The 23133-nt window shown below is 37.5% G+C and overlaps 1 protein-coding gene across 1 annotated transcript in view; it reads right to left on the minus strand.

Annotated features, from left to right (window-relative positions):
• The window catches only part of LEKR1 (leucine, glutamate and lysine rich 1), a 267875-nt gene that overhangs the window by 49216 nt on the left and 195526 nt on the right, over nt 1–23133 (minus strand). Inside the window, exons 10-11 of the mRNA XM_059920059.1 lie at nt 18735–18812; nt 18194–18397 (exon numbers count right to left, since the gene is read on the minus strand). Coding sequence (XP_059776042.1) covers nt 18194–18397; nt 18735–18812 — 282 coding nt within the window. The remainder of the gene's footprint in view (nt 1–18193; nt 18398–18734; nt 18813–23133) is intronic.

Here is a 23133-nt window from a genome sequence, read left to right on the forward strand (position 1 = left end):
TTTTCTTGCCTGACTGTACTGACTAAAACTTTCAGCACAATGTTGAACAGAACTGATGACAGCAGGTGTTTATTTCTTGATCTTGATCTTAGGAGGAGAGTATGTAGTCTCTCACTATTAAGTATGATGTTATCTGTCAGTTTTCTTAGATGCCCAGTATCAATTTGAAAAAGTTTTCCTCTATTTCTACTTTGCTGAGATTTTTTTAAAAATTAGGAATGAACGTTTTGTTTTGCCAACTGCCTGTTTTGTTTCTATTGACATAATCATTGAGTTTTTCTTTTTTACTTTTTGAATAACAATAATTGATTTTTGAATGTTAAACTGATCTTACATTCTTGGGATAAACTCCACACATTCATGGTTTCTTTCCTTTTTTATGTTGCTGGATTCAATTTGCTAAAATTTTCTTTACAAGTTTTGCATCTGTGCTCATGAGGGATGTTGGTCTGTTAATTTGCTTGTAATGCTTTTGTCAGATTTTGGTATCAGGGTAATACTGGCCTCATGAAGTAAGTTAAGAACTACTCCTTCCTCTTTCATTTTCTGGAAGAGTTTAAGAAGAATTAATACTATTTCTTCCTTAAATTCTTGATAAAATTCACCAGTGAAACCTTCTAGGCCTGAAGTTTTCTTTGTGGGAAAAATTTAAATTATAAACTCAGGTCATCTATTCATTTTAGTGAACCTGGGTAGTTTATATTCCAAAAAAATGTATCCATTTTTCAGAGTTGTCAAAATTAATGGCATAGTCAAGCAAATGGCTTTGTGGCACCATTTTTCCAACAGCATTTGCTCACTTTGTGTCTCTGTGACATTTTGGTAAGTCTTGCAATATTTCAAAATTTTCATGATTATTATTTTGTAATGATGATCTGTGATCAGTGATCTTTGATGTTACTTACTGAAGACTCAGATGGTGGGTAGCATTTTTTAGCAATAAAGTATTTTTGAATTAAAAAAATTAATGGCATAAAGTTGTTTATAGTATTCCTCTATTAATGTATTAGTATCTGAAGAATGTAATGTCACCACTCTCATTTCTGATGTTGGTAAATTTTTGTCTTCTCTCTCTTTTCCTGATGAGTCTGACTTGAGATTTATTAATGTTATTGATCTCCTCAAAGAAACTGATTGTTTAATTGATATTCTATATTGTTTTCCTGTTTTCTATGTCATTGATTTCTGCTCTGATCTTTATTATTTACTTTCTTATGCTTATCTTGGGTTCTGTTTGCTCTTCTTTTTCTAACTTCTTAAGGTGGAAGCTGACCTTTTTTCTTTTTTCACATAGACATCTATTGCCATAAATTTGCTCCCTTAAGTTTTGCTTTAGTGATATTCCACACATTTTGATGTCTTCATTCCCATTTAGTTAAAAAATCTCTGTAATTTCCCCTTTGATATTTTCTTTGACCCATATCTCATTTAGAATTGTGTTATAGTTCACAAATATTTGGGGAATTTTCCAGATACTTTTCTGTTATTTATTTCTAAGTTAATTACATTGTGACCAGAGAATACACTTTGTATGATTTGAGTCCTTTTAAATTTTCTTTGGTTTTGTTTTATAGCCAAATTTATGGTCTATCTTGGTGAATATTTTGTATGCTCTTGGAGAAAAAAATGTGTATTCTGCTGCTGTTGGGTGGAATGTTGTATAAATGTCAATTAGGTTAAGTTGATTGATTGTAAAGTTCAAGTCTTCTATAGCCTTACTAATTTTTCTGTGTACTTGTTTTACCTATTGTTAAGAGAGAGCTATTGACATCTCTAACAATAATTGTGAATTTGTCTACTTCTCCTTGTAGTTCTATCAGTTTTTGCTTCACGTATTTTTAAGCTCTGTATTAGAGGCACAAACATTTAGGATTGTCATGTCCTTCTGATGAACTGGTCTATTTATCATTATGAAATGAATTTATTTATTCCTGGTAATAGTCTTTGTTCTAAAATCTACCTAGCTTGATATTAATAAACACATTCTAGCTTCTTTTGATTAGTGTCAGCATGGTATATCTTTTTCCATTCTTTTACTTTTAGCCTTTTGTATCTTTACTTTTCAAATACATTTCCTGTAGGCAGTATATGGCTGAATCTTACTTTTTTATACAATCTGAAAATCTCTATCTTTTAATTAGAATGTATAGACAATTTACATTTAATTGAATTGTGATACAGTTAGACTTAAATCCACCATCTTATCTATTTGCCCCATCTGTTGTTTCCTTGGCCTTCTTTCTCTGCCTTCTTTTGGATTTTGCATATGGCTTATGATTTACTTTCATCTGCTTTGTTGGCATATTAGCTATAACTCTTTGTTTAGTTTATTTAATGGTTGCTCTAGGGTTGATAATAGCTATTTTTAACTTGTCACAGTTGTGGTAAGCTAAATAATTGCCTTCAAAGATATCCATGTCCTAATCCCCAAAGTCTGTAAATATGGCAAAAGGAACTTTGCAGATGTGATTACATTAAGGATCTTGAGATAAGGAGATTATCCTGGTTCATCTGGATGTGCCTTAAGTATAATTATCAAGGTCTTTATGAGAGAGAGGCAAGAAGGTTAATGTGGGGTCGGGGGGGGGGGAAGGTGGTGATGTGACAATGGAAGCATAGATTAGATTTATGAGGCCAGGATCCAAGGAATGCCAGCAGCTTCTAAAAGCTGGAAGAAGCAAGGAATGGGTTCTCCCCTGGAGGCTCCAGAAAGAGCCAGCCCTATTGACATCTTGATTTTAGCCCCTTAACACTCATTTGGACTTCTGACTCCCAGAACTGTATAAATTTGTGTTGTTTTAAGCCACTAAGTTTGTGGTAATTGTTATAGCAGAGATAGAAAACGATGCTGGTTTACCTTCAAATGTTATTACACAACTTTCAGGTATAAGAGTAGAATCTTATAGTAGTAAACTTGATAAAATAAGGAGCAACAGTCAAGGCAAATAAAGTAGCACTTCACTTGGTTTTCAAAATACCAGTACCATAGAATGGATGTGGCTCGCTATGTGCTTGTTAGAAGTGGCTAGGCAGCAGAGTCCTGGCAATTTGATCCACTTTATTTCTTAAGCCAGGTTTCCTATTTGAAAAGAGGTCTTACTGATTAGAAAATTCCAATGAGCATTTTCAGATGGATGTCTGTGAGTATATTAGAAGTTACCTTTACTATAAAATGGATGGTACTGAATATTTGAGATGCTCAAATTTTATTCTCCCTGGAGACAGTTATAATTTTGATATCAACAAAAGTAGAATCCATTCCATATACTTTCCTCTGATGGACCCAGTACAAAACACTGCTGTTATATGTATCCCTTTAGAATAAAAATCGTGAAAGGTTAGCAGATTATAGAAGCCAAAATATAGTAAGCCAAGGTTCAAACAATGTTGATGAAGTGATAATCATTCACTGAATTGACAGAGTCATAAAGTTCCTTATGACATTTCCACAGAATATAAGGTGTTTTGAGTGAACTGTTATAAAATTTATGAACTTGTGTTTGTGATGATAATTTTGCTTGACATTAAAGCTACAGAAATTAGGACTTTCATATCTCATTGATTCCTGCTGAGCCTCTGTTCTCCACTCTTCAGTGCAATTCTTTAATGAGACAAGGCAGAAAGAATGATTATACATGATGTTACAAACACACTGTCCTTGATTACCATGGAATGGGCACTGGGTAATGTATACAGAGATGATTATATGTGTGAAAAAGATAATCTTGATTCCAAAAATAAAAATCACACTTATATAGTAAACTCAAGAAAGAGCTTGCACATTATTCAGGATTGTAGAACCATCTTAAGACATTGATAAAGAAAAAGCAGTCTTGCCTTGAAAGAAACTATAAAGGATCAACTTTGACTCTAGTGAGCCTCTCTGAGAGAAATTTAGAGGATTTCTAGAAATAAAATATTGTTAGAGGCATATTCATATTTTAAAAAGCTGAAAATGTGCACCTGTTTTTGAATATCATACAGATATCCAATTTCCCCTTTACAGCCAGTTCTAGAGGTATTCATGCTTTAGAATAATAAGAAACAACACAGATTCAGGTCCTATATTTGGATTTTAGTAAGAATCTGATAGAGAAGATCATCACTAGAATCCAGGAGTTTGAATTGATTTTTGGCAAGTCAGAAGCTGATTTGCTACCAGACAATGAGAGCTTCTGAGTTTTAAATCCTGTGATCAGTGGTTTAACTGGGGTTAAATTCATTCCTACTCATCCATACATCCATCCAGCAAATATTTATTGTGTACCCAACTATGTGTCAGGCACTAGGGATAGTCTCTAGGGATATGGTCATTCGTTCTTGCCACTCATTGGAAATATATTAATGCAATTTCCTAATTTTTAGAAGATCCTGAGGGGTAAATGACTATCTAAAGTGACATAATTCACAAGAGGTAAAGCTGGTTCAAGCTTGTACCAGCCTACGGTTCTCTACCCTGTAATTTCATCAGATTTTTTTAAAAAATAACATTTTTGGAGTTGGCACAATAGGCAAATTAGGATCTACTCATAATTAAGAGTATTTATTTTAAAAAAAAACATTAACTTTTAAATTCTTAGACCAAAAAGAAAATGAGAATCTAATTTCTTACATACATGCAAAAATCTAATTCCCTTTATTGTAGTTAAAAACGTAACTGCAAACAAATGTCAAACCATAATGCCAAATGACAGCTTTAAATTCTGTTTCACAAGTTGTTCTTTTAGAGATGTCTTCACATTGTCAATCAAAGAGATAATTTTGATTTTGCCACAACTCCTGCCACTGTTAAAAGCAGTGTCTGTGATATCACAAGAAGTTTGGCAAGTCTCTTGTTCTGAGAGTTGTTGACAGACAGGAAATCAGAGAAAGAGGTATGTCTTGGGAAAAATACCTGATAAGGTTTGTTATTTTAGAATGATATTACTTAGAACACTTCATTTCATAACACTCTAAACTAACAGAATTGCATCCAAAATAAATCACTCCATGGACTAATCTTTACAACTCTAAGAGTAAAGCAGATAACACTGAATTCAACAGATATTTACTGAATATCTACATCACCAATGCAGGGTATAAAAGATATGTTGCTTTAAGAGGTTAGCAACCTAAATGAAGATGAAAGAAAGGAAATTAATACTTTCTGGGCACCTACAACCTACCAGGCATGATACTAGATGCTTTAATCTTCACAAGAAGGTAGCTATTATTAATATGCCCATTTTACAGATAAGGAAAATGACCCTTAAAGTGGTTAAGCCAGTTGTCCAAACTTGACACTAGATTTAAACCTATGTTTGCCTAACTAAGTCCGTTCTTTTTATACTAAGCGACACTACCACGAGGTAACAGAACCCTTGAAACCTTGCTTCCACATCCCTTTTTATATTCTACACTTCTTATTGCTTCTAGCCTTCATGAAAGTATGACAAGCCTCATCAAAGTAACTAAACACCAAGTTTCTCTCCTTATAGAATGTGTTGTGAAATGTTTTTATTCTACTTTTGTTCTGAAGATATAGCTCCACTTCTGACTTTGCTAAGGCACTAGAGAAAGGAAGACAAAAGTCACCATCTTATATTTATTAAATGAATGGAAGAATCCTGAAAGAGTGGAGAGGTGGGGTAAGAAGGCAAGAGGAGGGGAAGAGGGGGTACTCTGGGATTTTCTGCTTTCTGCAGGGCTGGGAGTCCCCTGAAGACTCAGTGTTACAACATGATTGAGAAAGAGAAGCTGACAGAACTGATCCCTTCAAGACAAATGCTAAGGGAACTGTGTAAACTGTAGTGGAGGGAACACAGTTTATAAAGCTAGATACAACGGAGCTTGATTTCTGTCTTTGCCAGTTATGTAGCCCTGGGCAAGACATTTAGCCTTGCTTAACCTCAGTTTCTTCAAGTGTAAAATGTGGAAAATGATACCTGCTTCACAAGAGAGGGTCACAGCTCTGCTAGCCAGGGCCTTTGTGCAAATTTGAAAATGGCTTGCCCTCTGAGTTGGTGAATTAGAAAAAGTGCTCCCTCTGGGTGGGGGCCGACCCAGGTACATAGAGCTTGGTGAGGAAGGAATGGCATGCTTATGCAAGAGAAATAAGCCCCTTCCTCTGTGGCAAGTGGTGAGGAGAGCAGAGTTCAGGCTGGTTTTCAGGCCCCTGACCCTTTCTGATGAGCACCACACAATGATGCATCTCACTCAGGGCAGTGTGAAGACAAGATCATGTCCACAGAGGCACCAAGAGGGCTCCCCATGACTGTGAAACCTGGGGATGGTGTGTGAGAGAGCTTGAGAGCGAGAAAGCGGGGAGGAGAGAAGAAAGGAAGCAGGGAGAAGGGGAAGAGAGAGCCTGAAGAAACAGGTATGTTTGACCATGGGGTTGTGTCATATACAGAACGGGAAATTCCATGAACCTCCTGAAATAATTTGCTAGATTTTATGTACATTTCTCTGAGGTGAGGGTTTAGAGCTGTCAATTAAAGAAGAAAAAACAAAGAGAAAGAGAAGAGGATGAGGAAATTGAAAAAGAAGTTAATGTTGTGGGTGTAGGAGGGGAAATAAAATCCTTCCCTATAGCCTCAAAGGTATGCTTCAGGGGGACAGGGAGAAATTAAGTAAATTTCACTTAAGAGAGGTAAAGAGCTAGCTGATAGAGACACAGACAGATAACTGCTTATTTCACAGAACAATTTACACATAAGCCACTTGCCCCCAACTTCGGTCACAATGAAGCTTTTCCTCCAACGACATTCTTCACTAATCCTGTCATATTACTGGCAAGTAAATCATAATAAGTATTTTTCTATATTTTTTCTTGGAATTCACCAAGATAGGGCCAACACAGCTCTTGGGGAGGAACGCATAGGGTGCGGACTATTACAAACAGCTGTGTGTCTCAGCAGTACGGTTTTAGGCCACACGTTACTGCATAAATGAATTTCTCTGAGCGTTATACGTGGGCAGTCTCCAAGCTTAAACACATATGCCCTTCTAAAATGTATTTGTAAGTTGGTTATAGGAAATTCCCAACACATTTTACTACAGAAATAATTTTCCATAAAAAAGGAATTAGGCCTGCAGGCCAGCCCACAAAACCCTATTTAATCCACAATACTTCTGAAGTGGTATCACAAATTCATAGTTCTGGGTAGGGTTCTGGCCCTGGCCGAAGACACCCTGTAGCCCAGAAGCATGACAGCTGAGGGCTCTCTTTACACAGAATTTAAAAAATAGCCACCCTTTTCTCTGGCACTGTCCCTGTGCCCTGCCCCGCTCCTCCCCATCCAGCAAGGAGACCCCTCTCTCCAGGCCCGGTGTGCCTGTGACCAAGCTGGCCAGGCCTTCTCTACCCCCAGCATCCAGGATCCTGAAGGACGACCTACTTCTCTTCCTTCCAGTGGAGCCTCTTCTCCTAAGAGAGCTTCCTCAGCTGAGTGCGGGGGAGAAAGCAATGCATAACTAATTAGATTTGTGCTAATGTATGAGTTATTTCCTAGTCACTAACTCCTTTCCTGCTCCAAATTCAGAAGTTCTGCCAGTTTTTTTTCCTAGGGTCAATTCTGGCTTTTCATATCTTTTTTTCCTCCTCTTCTGAAACTACATACCTTCTAAGCCTCGCATTTTCCACAGTGGTCCCAATGGAAGCACGGGCAAGTGGCTCTGCCATGGGGAGGGGTGGGGGAGGAGGGGCAGTGTGCGGAGGCTGCCTGAATTTGCAAAGCCCACGCTGGCACCTTGAGTGAGTTGGGCTTTGGCCTTTGGAGAGCACATCTGGCAGCCTGGTTGGTTGCTGTCCTTCCACAGCAGTGGTTTGGGACCTTGTTGTGCAGCAGATTCCCAGGCACCGCCCGGTCCTACTGAACTAGAATCTCTGCTGGTCTCATCATGCAACTCTATTTTAAGTTTTTTCCTGAGCCCAGCTTCTTTTTTTCTGGAAGGACTTTCACATCTCCAACTGCTTAAGGACACCTCTATTTAGAGATCCCATTGGTGCTTCAAATGAAAGCTCCAAGAGCAAATTTGCTCAGCTGAGAGACAGTTTACTGAAGGAAAGAAAGTAGAGGGAGGAAAGCCAAGTTCATGCATGAACCTTAAGGAATGTCTGCTGTCAGGTGATGGCAGGAGGGAAGAGCAAAGAACCAAAACAGAGAGAGGAAAGGGGCAGGATAACAGGTTGCCCCTGAAGCCAAAGGAAGACAAAGTTTTAAGGCAGGTTTAGACAATAACGTCAAAGCCTCCGAAAGGTCACTTGTTCTTCAGGATGTCTTTTTAACCTGGCTCTCATATCTCCCTCTGGCTCAACATGGAGTAAGCCCTGGCTGTTTGCTCTCATTCACTTGGTACAGACATTCAAATAACCCAACAGAAACTGGCAGAGGGTGAGAGCTAAAGATTTTCACTTTTCTCATGTCTCTTAGGCTTAGCTATGCACAAAACCCTTTGATGAATATCAAAACAGTAAATGACCTGACTTGCCCCCACTGCCCGTTGCCAATTCCTTCTCCACCCAGCAGCTAGAACCATCTTTCCACAGTGTCGGTACTTGCTTAAATCCCTCCAATGGTTTCTTTTCATTGCACTGAAACTAATACCCAAACTCCTACGGGCCTGTGAGGCCCTGAATGACTTGACCTTCACCTTCGCCCCTCACATTTGCTAGGCCTTGCGTCATACTGCCACTTCCAAGAACTTACCAAGCTCATTTTTTACTTGTAAAACTCTTCCCTGGCCCTTGGCGTGGGAACCTCTTACTTGTCTTCCTTTATGTACCATTTTGGAAGTTACTTTTACAACCACCCTTTCCAAAGCAGGTACCCCTTCTATGAGTCTCTACTACAATACCCCTTCACTTAATTTATATCTGTTATCACAATCTAGAATTATTCTGGTTAGTTCTCTACTTTTTTTTTTTTGTTTCTTTAACTGTCTGTCTCTCCTACTAGAATGTAAACTTCATGAGGACAGGGATGTTTCAGATTCACCATTGTATCCCCAGGGTACGTAGTACCTGGCACATAGTAAATGCTCAACAAATAACTGTTAACTGACTGAATTACCCAAAGTAAGTCATTCATTGACTCAACAAATATTTATTGAGTGAATACATGTGCCAGATTCTGAGGATACAATAGAAGACAAGGCAGGCAAAATCTGAAAGCGGCCTTGGACAAAGAAAAAAAAAAAAACAATGCTTATATCTAGGAGTAATCCTATGATAATATGATAAAATGTGCTTGCAGCCCAATAAGTTAATTTTCATTATGTGACAGACATCATGTCAGTAAACTTGGTGCCACCAAATGACTAAGTAATACCATGCCTGCTTTTGGATAGACTAAAGTATAGAGAGAAAAGAAAGAAAAAGGGCAAGGATGTAAGAGGAAAAAAAGAGGGGGGTAGAGGGGAGAAGAGAGGAGGAAGTAGTCCAGTGATGTCTCTGTTCTCTGAAAACTTAAAGAAATTATCTTTACCACTTATTATAGAAGGTAAGATTAGAATCATACTAAATTTTTTAAAAATATGGCAAATATAGTGTGCTATTTCAAAGCAATCAATCCCCTAAGAAAGCTCTATATTTATTCAAATGATGTTATTAATCCTCAAAACATTCATGAAACTGCTGTCTTCAAATTGCTGCCAGAGATAATTTATTAAGCATAGAAAAAAGGAAAACATTTTACTTATTTTTAATCCCCAATGATATTTCCCAGATTGATTTCCCATCATTCTCCTTGAACTTGCTTTCACTGGACCTACTGAGATTGTTTTAAAAATCAAATTCATTCCTAAAGGTCAAAGATTCATCATACTAAGGATATTCTAAAACATGCACACTTAAGCCAATCCTCAAAAAAGAGTTCCAGAAATGTTTGAACAAAGATAGGATCTTCTCAATGACCAGTATGAAGGAGACAGAATTTACCTGGATAAACAGCTAGATCTAATTAATCTGACATCACTGGAAATGCGGTATTCTGTACCTTTTATATACATAGAGTATACAGCTGATTTTAATCATTCTGACTCAGTCATCATTATGGCCATCAATTATTAACCCATATTATAAATATAAGGGCTCTCAAGATTACTGATGTGTGTAAGGCTGTTTGTCTCTATTGTATATTGGGCCAAACTGCAATCCTTTTAAAGTTTTTTGTTGGTACTTATAGTTTTTCTTTCTTCTTATGCATGGTCAATCTTTCAGCTGCCATTCCTTCTTGTTATTAGTAAGACTGGCTCTTGCCAATTTCCTGCTTATAAAATTACTGCTTCTAATATGCTATGGGCTTATCAGTGACACAACAGTGGAATGGCAGACGTGGGGGTGGGATGAAGAGTCACGGAACTACAAGATACAACCTCTTAGCGAGAGGCAGGTTATTGGTGTGGCAGGGTGAGGAAGAAATGGTGGATGGCAATAAGCTCCGCAATTGTTCATCTTACTAAACCAAAGAGAAGTAAATGTGTATCATCCCGGGGGGGGCCAGAGACAAGCCTTGTTTCTCTGTGAACTAGACAGACCTCTGACTAGCCTGGAGTAAAGACAGATGTGATCTAGAGCATAGTGTTGGTGGTTAGAACCTAATTCTAAGCTGCCTGCTACCCACTTCTGTGGCCCCACTCCCAGACTCCTCTGGGAGCAAATAGTTGCCCTTAAAAAGAATGAAAACAAGATTATAAATGTTCTAAATTAGAAAGCAGTCAAATACTCATAAAATAAAATGAATAAAATAAAAAACTAAAAAATGAGCCACAACTAGGGCACCTGCTGGACGCTGTGGGAGGGGACCTTGACGCCCAAGGAGACGGAAGGAACCCCCGAGCGGCCGGGTAGGATGTAGGGGCCAGTGAGGGGGGAGGAGAAGTGGAGATTGGACAGGACCAGCACCCCTGAGGGGTGGCTGGGAGAGGGGAGGGGTTCCCATGCCTGGAGGGACCCTAGGGGGCTTGGAGGATCAGGGGAGGTGCAGTGGGTGTTTCCCCCACCCACTTGGGCCCCAGGAAGCCTGCTGGGGTCCCAGGCCAGGTCCTCCAACTTCTGGGGCCCCCTCTGGCTGTGTTGGTCCTGGGCGGGAGGGGAAGAAGAGGAGAAGTGGATGGGGAGGGGCTCTCCAGGATTGGAGGATCAGGGGGGAGTGCACCTAGCATTTCCCCTACCCACTCGGGCTCCAGGGAGCCTGCTGGACTCCCGAGCCTGGTCCTCTGCCCTCTGAGGCCCCCTCTGGCCACGTGGGTCCTAGAGGTGTAGGATGGAGGAAGCAGGGGGAAAGAGGACGAGAGGTGGACAGGGGGGCCCTCCAGGACCGGAGGATCAGGGGAAGCACAGCAGGTGTTTCCCCGCACACTTGGGCCCCAGGAAGCCTGTTGGGCTTCTGGTCTGGTCCCTGCATTCCAGGGCCCCTTCTGCCCACGTGGGTCCAAGGGGCATGGTGGGCAGGAAGAAGAAGAGAGGCCAATGGGAAGGGACCCTCCAGGATCAGAGGGAATGCAACTAGCATTTCCCCTGCCCACTTAGGCCTGGGGAGCCTGCTGGGGTCCCGGACCTGGTCCTCCACCCTCCAAGGCCAGAGGCACTCCTGGGTCCCTCCTGCCACACTGAGCAAAAGCCCCACTCCCCCCAGGGCCTTTTCTGGCCCTGTGGGTCCTAAACATAGGCCCCACCCACTGCCTAAACCCCGCCCCTGCATAAGCCCCATCCTCCACAGCCAAGGACTTTTCAGGCTTTTTTTTTTTTTTTTAATCCTCCTCTTTTTTGCCACTGTAGTTCTGTTTTACCTCCAGGTTGTTGTTTCATCTATATTTTAATTTTTTAAATTTTTTCTAACATATCTGTTAGTTATCTAATATTATTTTATCTTTTACTCTTTGTTATTGTTCTGTTCCTTTCCTTCTTTTCTTTTTTTTTTTTTGGCTGCCCGTGCAGCTTGCAGGATCTTGGTTCACGAGCCGGGGGTCAGGCCTGAGCTCCTGTAGTGGGAGCTCCAAGTCTGAACCACGGGAATAAAAGAGAACCTCAGACCCCAGGGAATATTCATCGGAGTGAGGTGTCCTGGAGGTTCTCATCTTGGCACCAACACCCAGCTCTACCCAACAGCCTACAAACTCCAGTGCTGGAAGCCGCAGGACAAACAACCAGTAAGACAGGAACACAATCCCACCCATTAAAAAAAGAAAAATGAGAGGACAAAAAAATACGTCACAGAAAAAGGAGCAAGGTAAAAACCTACAAGACCAAATAAATGAAGAGGAAATAGGCAATCTACCTGATAAAGAATTCAGAGTAATGATAGTAAACATGATGCAGAAACTAGGAGATAGAATGGAGGCACGGATTGAGAAGATACAAGAAATATTTAACAAAGATCTAGAAGAACTAAAGAACAAACAAACAGAGATGAACAACACAATAACCAAAATGAAAAATACACTACAAGGAATCAATAACAGAATAACTGAGGCAGAAGAACAAATAAGTGAGCTGTAAGACAGAATGGTGGAAATAACTGCCAAGGAGCAGAATAAAGAAAAAAGAATGAAAAGAATTGAAGACAATCTCAGAGACCTCTGGGACAACACTAAATGCACCAATATTCGAATTATAGGGGTCCCAAAAGAAGAAGAGAAAAAGAAAGGTCTGAGAAAATATTTGAAGAGGTTAGAGTGGAAAACTTCCCTAACATGGGAAAGGAAATAGTCACCCAAGTCCAGGAATCACAGAGAGTCCCACACAGGATAAACCCAAGGAGAAACACACCAAGACACATGTTAATCAAACTAACAAAAATTAAATTCAAAGAAAAAATATTAAAAGCAGCAAGGGAAAAGCAAAAAATAACATACAAAGGAATCCCTATAAGGTTATCAGCTGATTTTTCAGCAGAAACTCTAAAGGCCACAAGAGAGTGGCAGGATATACTTAAAGTGATGAAAGAGAAAAACCAACAACCAAGATTAATCTACCCAGCAAGGATCTCATTCAGATTCGATGGAGAAATCAAGAGCTTTACAGACAGGCAAAAGCTAAGAGAATTCAGGACCACCAAACCAGCTTTACAATAAAAGCTAAAGAAACTTCTCTAGGTGGGAAACACAAGAGAAGAAAAAGATCCACAAAAACAAACCCCAAACAATTAAGAAAACGGAAATAGGAACATACATATCGACAATAACCTTGAATGTAAATGGATTAAATGCTCCAATCAAAAGACACAGACTGGCTGAATGGATACAGAAAGAAGACCCATATATATGTTGTCTACAAGAAACCCACTTCAGACCTAGGGACACATACAGACTGAAAGTGAAGGGATGGAAAAAGATATTCCATGCAAATGGAAATCAAAAGAAAGCTGGAGTAGCAATACTCGTATCAGATAAAATAGACTTTAAAATAAAGACTGTTACAAGAGATAAGGAAGGACACTACATAATGATCAAAGGATCAATCCAAGAAGAAGATATAACAATTATAAATATTTATGCACTCAACATAGGAGCACCTCAATACATAAGGCAAATGCTAACAACCATAAAAGGGGAAATTGACAGTAACACAATAATAGTAGGAGACTTTAACACCCCACTTATACCAAGGGACAGATCATCCAAACAGAAAATAAATGAGGAAATGCAAGCTTTAAATGACACAGTAGACCAGATAGATTTAATTGATATTTATAGAACATTCCACCAGAAAGTGGCAGAATACACTTTCTTCTCGAGTGCACACAGAACATTCTCCAGGAGAGATCACATCTTGGGTCACAAATCAAGCCTTGGAAAATTTAAGAAAACTGAAATCGTATCAAGCATCTTTTCTGACCACAACGCTATGAGATTAGAAATCAATTACAGGAAAAAAACCTGTAAAAAACACAAATACATGGAGGCTAAGCAGTGTGCTACTAAATAACCAAGAGATCACTGAAGAAATCAAAGAATAAATAAAAAAATACAAAGAAACAAATGACAATGAAAACACAACAACCCAAAACCTATGGGATGCAGCAAAAGCAGTTCTAAGAGGGAATTTTATAGAAATTCAATTTCACCTCAAGAAACAAGAAAAATCTCAAATAAACAACATAACCTTACACCTAAAGCAACTAGAGAAAGAAGAACAAAGAAAACCCAAAGTCAATAGAAGGGAAGAAATCATAAAAATCAGAGCAGAAATAAATGAAATAGAAACGAAGAAAACAACAGCAAAGATCAATAAAAGTAAAAGCTGGCTCTTTGAGAAGATAAACAAAATTGATAAACCTTTAGCCAGACTCATCAAGAAAAAAAGGGAGAAGACTCAAATCAATAGAATTAGAAATGAAAAAGGAGAAGTAACAACTGACACTGCAGAAATACAAAGGATTTTAAGAGACTACTACAAACAACTATATGCCAATAAAATGGACAACCTCGAAGAAGTGGACAAATTCTTGGAAAGGTACAATTTTCCAAGACTGAACCAGGAAGAATTAGAAAACATGAAGAGACCTATCTCAAATAATGAAATTGAAACTGTAATTAAAAATATTCCAACAAACAAAAGTCCAGGACCAGATGGTTTCACAGGCGAATTCTATCAAACATTTAGAGAAGAGCTAACACCCATCCTTCTCAAACTCTTCCAAAAAATTGCAGAGGGAGGAGCATCCCCAAATTCGTTCTACGAGGCCACCATCACCCTGATACCAAAACCAGACAAAGATTTCACAAAAAAAGAAAATTACAGACCAATATCACTGATTAACATAAATGCAAAATTCCTCAACAAAATACTAGCAAAAAAGAATCCAACAACACCTTAAAAGGATTGTACACCATGATCAGGTGGGATTTATCCCAGGGATGGAAGGATTCTTCAATATACATAAATCAATCAGTGTGATATACCATATTAACAAATTAAGGAATAAAAACCATATGATCATTTTAATAGACACAGAAAAAGCTTTTGACAAAATTCAACACCGATTCACGATAAAAACTCCAGAAAATGGGCATAGAGGGAACCTACCTCAACATAATAGAGGCCATCCACATATGACAAACCCACAGCAAACATCATTCTCAATGGTGAAAAACTGAAAGCATTTCCACTAAGATCAGTAACAAGACAAGGATGTCCAGTCTCGCAAGACAAGGATGTCCACACTCGCCACTCTTATTCAAGATAGTTTTGGAAGTTTTAGCCATGGCAATCAGAGAAGAAAAAGAAATAAAAGGAATACAAATTGGAAAAGAAGAAGTAAAATTATTACTGTTTGCAGATGACATGATACTATACACAGAAAATCCTAAAGATGCCACCAGAAAGCTACTGAAACTAATCAATGAATTTGGTAAGGTTGCAGGATACAAAATTAATGCACAGAAATCTGTGGTGCTCCTATACACTAACAAGGAAAAATCAGAAAGAGAAATTAAGGAAACAACCCCATTTACCATCGCAACAAAAAGAATAAAATAACTAGGAATAAACCTACCTAAGGAGGCAAAAGACCTGTACTCAGAAAACTTTAAGACACTGATGAAAGAAATCAAAGATGACATAAACAGATGGAGAAATATACCATGTTCCTGGATTGGAAGAATCAACATTGTGAAAATGACTATACTACCCAAAGCAAACTACAGATTCAATGCAATCCCTATCAAATTACCAATGGCTTTCTTCACAGAATTACAACAAAAAATTTGTATGGAAACACAAAAGACCCTGAATAGCCAAAGCAATCTTGAGAAAGAAAAACGGAACTGGAGGAATCAGGCTCCCCGACTTCAAACTATACTACACACCTACAGTAATCAAGACAGTATGGTACTGGCAAAACAGAAAACAGAAATATAGAGCAATGGTACAGGAGAGAAAGCCCAGAGATAAACCCATGCACATATGGTCACCTAATTTATGATGAAGGAGGCAAGAACATACAATGGAGAAAAGACAGCCTCTTTAATAAGTAGTGCTGGGAAAACTGGACAGCTACATGTAAAAGAATGAAATTAGAGCACAACCTAACACCATACACAAAAGTAAACTCAAAATGGATTAAATAACTAAATGTAAGACCGAACACTATAAAACTCTTAGAGGAAAACATAGGAAAAACACTCTTTGACATAAATCACAGCAAGATCTTTTATGACCCACCTCCTACAGTAATGAAAATAAAAACAAAAATAAGCAAACAGGACCTAATTAAACTTAAAAGCTTTTGCTTTTAAGCAAAGGAAACCATAAACAAGACGAAAAGAAAACCTTCAGAATGGGAGAAAATATTTGCAAACGAAGCAATGGACAAAGGATTAATCTCCAAAATATACAAACAGCTCATGGAGCTCAATATCAAGAAAACAAACAACCCAATCAAAAACATGGGTGGAAGACCTAAATAGACATTTCACCAAAGAAGACATACAGATGGCCAAGAGGCACATGAAAAGATGCTCAAAATCACTAATTATTAGAGAAATGCAAATCAAAACTACAATGAGGTATCACCTAACACAAGTCAGAATGGCCATCATCAAAAAAATCTACAAACAATAAATGCTAGAGAGGGTGTGGAGAAAAGGGAACCCTCTTGCACTGTTGGTGGGAATGTAAATTGATACAGGCACTGTGAAGAACAGTATGGAGGTTCCTTAAAAAACTAAAAATAGAACTACCATATGATCCAGCAATCCCGCTACTGGGCATATACCCTGAGAAAACCACAATTCAAAAAGACACAGGTACCCCAATGTTCATTGCAGCACTATTTACAATAGCCAGGACATGGAAACAACCTAAATGTCCATCCACAGATGGATAAAGGAGATGTGGTACATATACATAATGGAATATTACTCAGCCATAAAAAGAAATGAAATTGGGTCATTTGTAGAGATGTGGATGGTCTAGAGTTTGTCATACAGAGTGAAGTAAGTCAGAAAGAGAAAAACAAATATCGTATATTGACGCATATATGTGGAATCTAGAAAAATGGTACAGATGAACCTATTTGCAGGGCAGGAATAGAGACGTAGACGTAGAGAACGGACATGTGGACACAGAGGGGGAAGAGGAGGGTGGGATGAACTGGGAGATTAGGATTGACATATATACACTACCATGCATAAAAAATAGCTAGCTAGTGGGAACATGCTATAAAGCACAGGAAGCGCAGCTCGGTGCTCTGTGACGGGTGCTCCGTGATGGGTGTGATGGGGGAGGGAGTGGGAGGGAGGTCCAAGAGGGAGGGGATATAGGTATACATATAGCTGATTCACTTCATTGTACAGCAGAAACTAAGACAACATTGTAAAACAATTCTACTCCAATGAAAAGAATATGATAGAAGAATGAAAAACAAATAGCCAATTGTGCCTTCTATACACAGAGAATAATACAAGACAAAAATTCTTGCCCTTATGGAACTTCTGTTCTTATGGAATATAATAGTTATATCAATAAATGTAAATGGCATAATATGTCCCCTTAAAGACTCCTAGATTTAATAAAAACCAACAAACCCCCCAAATTTGTGCTATATATCAATATGAATTCAAAACAAAAGGACTCAGAAAGAATAAAAGACATATCAGGCAAATGAAAACAAAAAGAAAGAAAGCAGGGTTGAGATACTAAGTACAGATAAGTTTAATTTAAAGACAAATTAACTGAGCAAAAATATCTAGATTGTGTGGAGGAATATGCTTCTTAGTGTCCTTGATACTAACGCAACACCAGAGGTATCTTTGCTTGTGGAGAGTCCCTAATAACAGGTATTGACAAATAACAAAGACAGAAGAAAAGTAGGAGCTAATAAAAGGAAAAAGTGACATAAAAAGATGTTTTTCTATTGGAAAATGATAGAATCCACCAATTATTGGCTGAGGTAAAGCTCAGCAGTATAAGTACCACACATGATCTTTTTGATTTTTTTCAACAAAAATCTAACACCAAATGCCATGTGGGTTCCATCTCTACTTGCACTAACTGTGTGATGTTAAGCAAGTCATTTAACCAATTTGGGATTCAGTTTAATCACTTGTAAAATGAGGTGGTGGGATGCGATGACCTTTCAGGTGAAATATATCTTTAATCCTGTGATTTCACTGTTATCAAAATATATAGGACCTTGATGTTTCAAATATATATGGAATACTGACTTAAACATAAAATATATTTGGAAGAAATTATTCTTGACTGTACCTTTCACTTTTCAATGTTACAACCTCTTGCTTTGTCTGATTCAGAAGAGTTTTGTTTATTTCCAGTTCATTTTCTGCAAGATTAATTCTTCTTTTTAAGTTAGCTTCTTGCCTTTCTTTTGCAGTCAGTTCTTCCTGTAAAGTTTTATATATTTGTTGACAAGTCATTAAAGAGTCTTCCTTTTCTTTAAGCAATCTGGTGTGCCTAAAATGGAATAAGAAAAGAAAACAATCAATATGCATTAAATACTATATTTTTATGTTTATCAAAGATATATAAATATCTCATTTAAAACTAAAGAGTATAACTTTAATTTTTAAAATAAGAACGTTATGTAAATGAATAGTTCTGCGATTTAAAATTTTTCCCATCCAGGCAAAGGCAAAATCAATGAATAGTTTCAATATATTATAAACTTGAATTAGGTATTGTCTATGTAAACAATACAATAAGAAAAGCTAAGTACATTTTAAATGTTATTTAAAATATGGTTTCAAATTCAATTACCAAAACTATTAAATAAAAAATTTGCAGTGTATACCGTGACTCAGAAATAATGTATTCGAACTTCAGTTTTCTAAGTTCTCTTTGACACTCATCAGCTTCATTAGATTTATTCCTAAAATAATACAAAAGAGGTTCAAATATTTTATTTCAAAATAGTTGAAGTGTAATTTTTTTCCCTTTTTTAAGAACAGGTTTTTTCTTTATTACTTTTCCTATCTTTATATTCTATTTGTGGTTACATACGCAGATTTCCTTGAAATTAGAAATATATAGTCAAAGGGTTTTTGTTTGCCAAAAAATAACCTAATCTGTTAGTCCAATTATATGTGCTTTTCCATATCATTATTTTACTCATCCATAAAAAAATTTCTTAGCATCTTCATATTATTATTTCTTTAAAGAAATAAATATTCAGTCCACTTCTATAATGGCCAAGTAATCTCCTATCAGACTGATCTGCATTTAAATAAAATGTCTAAGCTTTAGACAACATTTAAAAAGCAAACAAAAGAAAATACCCCTATGTGAAAGTGACCAAAAGCAGGAAGATTCTGGAGGAACATTGACACTGAGAATGAGGTGACAGCCATGGGGTCAGGGTTTTTTGTTGTTGTTGTTTTTTTAATGATTTTAAACCTGAGGGCAGGCCCCAGTCTGCACCATACAGAACCAAAATTCTGATAGAAAACTGGTAGAAAACTCACAGTCATTCTGGCTTGAAGAACTACAAGACAGTGTTTGGGGACAACCACAGCTGCAGGAAAGTGAAAAGTGAACCCCAAATGGGAGTGAGCCAGTGGGAGGGAATCCCAAATACTGCATATAAACTCTGCCCATATGTCTGGCTGAGCCCTGAACTACAGGTGCCCTGGGCAGACTCCAAGCAGCCTAGTTAAAGATGAAAGAACTGAACTGAGATTTGAGCTGTTGCCATAGAGACAGAGTTTGCATTTTGAGGCCAACCAAATTAATTGCCTGCTTAAAGCAACACCACTCCTACCACCACCACCACCACCAACAGTATTTAGAGAAATATAACAGAATCTAGAATTTCCATAACATAACATTCACAATGTCCAGAATATAAAAAAATTACTCAACATAGGAAGACACAGAAAAGCATGACCTATTCTAAAGAGAAAAGACAGTTAATAGGGACTGACTCTGAGATGACCCGGATACTGAAATTAGCAGACAAGGATTTCTGAAGGCACAGTTATAACTTGCTCAAAGACATAAAGGAAAATCTACTTTAACTCGTGAAAAGATAAAAAACTTCAGCAGAGAAACAGAAACCATTAAAAAGAATGAAATGGAAATTCTAAAACTGAAATAGACATTTGTCTTGATCTTATATGATTGGGTTTTGTAACAATACTCAAAAAGTTAACATATTAAGAAAGATTAATATTCCAGTTTGTTTGTATAGACTTCTCATTAATAATTCATTATATGAATGTACCTTAAAATAGCTTTGAAAGCTATTTTAATAAGTTTATAAATGTACAAAAAATGTTAGATTCTTAATGGGTTTGCCCTACTTGCAGAATAACTTTAATTCCTAATAAACAATAATTTATTTATATCATGAATATGAACAGCATTTATTTTTATTAATTTATTTTCTTTTCTAGCTTACAATGATAAAATTGTAAGCTACAGAAAATTACGTAAACAATTATATAACGAATTATTACAAGGAAGAAACTCTTGCAACTACCATCCAGGTAAAAAAATAAAACCTAATCAGCTAGCCTAGAAGCTTCATGTCCTGGGCCTAATAATAGCCAACTCCTTCCTCCCTAAATTGATCATTCTCATGAATTTTATGGTAATCACTGATTTTCTTTGGAGTTGTATTGCCCAAGTTTTATCCCTAAACACTATACTTTAGTTCTACTTTTTCTTTTATGAAAAAATGTTTTTTTAAAACATGTTGTTTCCTTTATTATCCACTTTTTGTAAAATAGCTTTAAGTATTATACTAACATACAATAAACTGCCCACAATTTGACAGATTTGACATACAAACCCATGAAACCATCACCGTAATCAAGCAGCACATGAGTATACTTAGAGCCTAGATACTGGTCTCTAATACCATTCCCATTCAAAGGAACAAGGACTCCTCAGAGAAATGGGTGATTCCAAGGCTGGGGCAGAGTAGCTATGCCTGAAACAGTTTGTTATACAGAAAGTAAGGAAGTGCTTATAAAAGAGGACGGGATCATGTTCCAACGTCATTAAGAGCCAGCCGGAAGTGGCCCCCAGTGGCTAAGCTTAGAACAATTTGTGTGCCAAAATAATTAAGTACAATAATGAATTATACGCCATTGAACAAAACAGGAGTTCATGAATCCATACCAATAAGGAAATAAATAATGGGAAGAAGGGAGGCTCCTATCTAAAGTAGAATGCTGAGGGCTTACTAATAAATGGTCAGGGAGACTTGGAGTTGGAAAAATCATCATCTAGCAATGACTGTCATAAAGATTAGGTGAGGCAAAAACCATTAATGGATGCTGTATCTAGGGATAAGTGTTGATGAAAAGCAGAGCATGTGTATGTACCTAAAGTGTCTCTTATAGACTGCTTACTGGTTGAAAGGGAACAAACCCCCTCAGTAATAATACAGTGGAAAAACTGAGCAATACCTTGACCAGGTGATCAAAATTAACATCACCAGATGAGAGGCAGATGATCATGTGCCTCCAGATGTGGTGCTCTGAGAAGTGCTCGTTCTCACCTATGTGGTTTTCTGGCTGAGAGTACATATCCTTAATCCAATCAAGAGGAAACCAGAAAAATACAAAATGAAAAAATTTTTATTTAAAAAAGTATGAGGGGTTCTGCATTCTTCAAAAATGTCCATGTCATAAAAAGACAAAGACGGACTGGAAATATTCCAGATTTAAGGAGGCTAAAGAGACATACCAAGTAGGCTGACCCTACCTGGACTATGTGCTAGAGGAGAAAATGCTATAAAGGCCCACTCAGAAAATTAGAATATGGATGCTAGATTAGAATATTATTAATGTAATTATTGTATGTAAAATTATAACATTGATTACCCTCCTGGTTATATGAAGTATCACTGTCCTGAGGAAAGGCAGGCTAAACTATTTAGAAGTAAAGGGTCGTGTTGTATGTAACTTATCCTCAAATGGTGCAGGAAAATTTGTGTGTGGGTTTCAAGGGGAGAGAGAGAGAGAGAGAGAGAGAGAGAGAGAGAAAAGGTTGAGGGGACAGGGGTAGGGGTAAGGGAAAAAAACAAATGGGTTAAAACATTAATAATAGGGGCTTCCCTGGTGGCGCAGTGGTTGAGAATCTGCCTGCCAATGCAGGGGACACGGGTTCGAGCCCTGGTCTGGGAAGATCCCACATGCCACGGAGCAACTAGGCCCGTGAGCCACAACTACTGAGCCTGTGTGTCTGGAGCCTGTGCTCCGCAACAAGAGAGGCCGCGATAGTGAGAGGCCCACGCACGGCGATGAAGAGTGGCCCCTGCTTGCCGCAACTAGAGGAAGCCCTCGCACAGAAACGAAGACCCAACACAGCCAAAAATAAATAAATAAATAAATAAATAAATAATTAAAAAACCAAAAAAAAAACACATTAATAATAGATGAATCTGGGTAAAGCCTATTTGTGTGCTCTTTGTACTATCATCATGTTCACAACTTTTTGTAAGTTTGTAAGTTTTGTAATTATTTCCAAGTAAAACATTAGAAAATAAAGAATAAGGAAAAGAGTAACATGCCATTAAAAAGTGAGCAAAGGTTGTACTCAGGTGAGTCACAAAGGAAAGAATACAAAGAGCCAAAGATGCAGGGGTACAATTTTTCATCAAACTAGGATTTTTTTTTTTTCTGAATTATACTACCCAGTATTAGCTAGGAAGTGGAGAAATAGGTATTTACAAACACTACTGAGATTATAAGTCAATAAAATCTTATTGCAAGGTAGAGTCATTATGAATTAAAAGTCTTAAAAATATGCAAGTTTGAGTCTAGCAAAAATTATCCTAAGGAAATAACTGCATGTGAATAGAAAGATTTATCTCTATGAATTTCAAAATACCTTGCTTATAAAAGTGAAAAATTTGGAAATTTTAAAATACAGGGGATTAGAAAATAAGTTATGATTCATCCACAGATTAGAATACTACATAGCTATTTGATAACTATAAATATATCACGTAATGACATGGGAAAATATCCAGGATATATTACTAAGTGAAAATATGTTTAAAATATGCATGACTTAGAAAAATGGACTATAAGGATATCAAAATATAAAGACGATGTTCTTTTTTGTGGATTTCTGTATTTGCCAAGTTTTATACATTTACTTTTAAATCAAACAACAACGTTCCTTTTAGAAATGCTTTGAGATTCAGCAGCCCCAGCCACAACTTTCACTCTATGTTCAGA

The sequence above is a fragment of the Balaenoptera ricei genome, chromosome 4 (assembly GCF_028023285.1).
Source record: "Balaenoptera ricei isolate mBalRic1 chromosome 4, mBalRic1.hap2, whole genome shotgun sequence".
NCBI classification, from domain to species: Eukaryota; Metazoa; Chordata; class Mammalia; order Artiodactyla; family Balaenopteridae; genus Balaenoptera; species Balaenoptera ricei.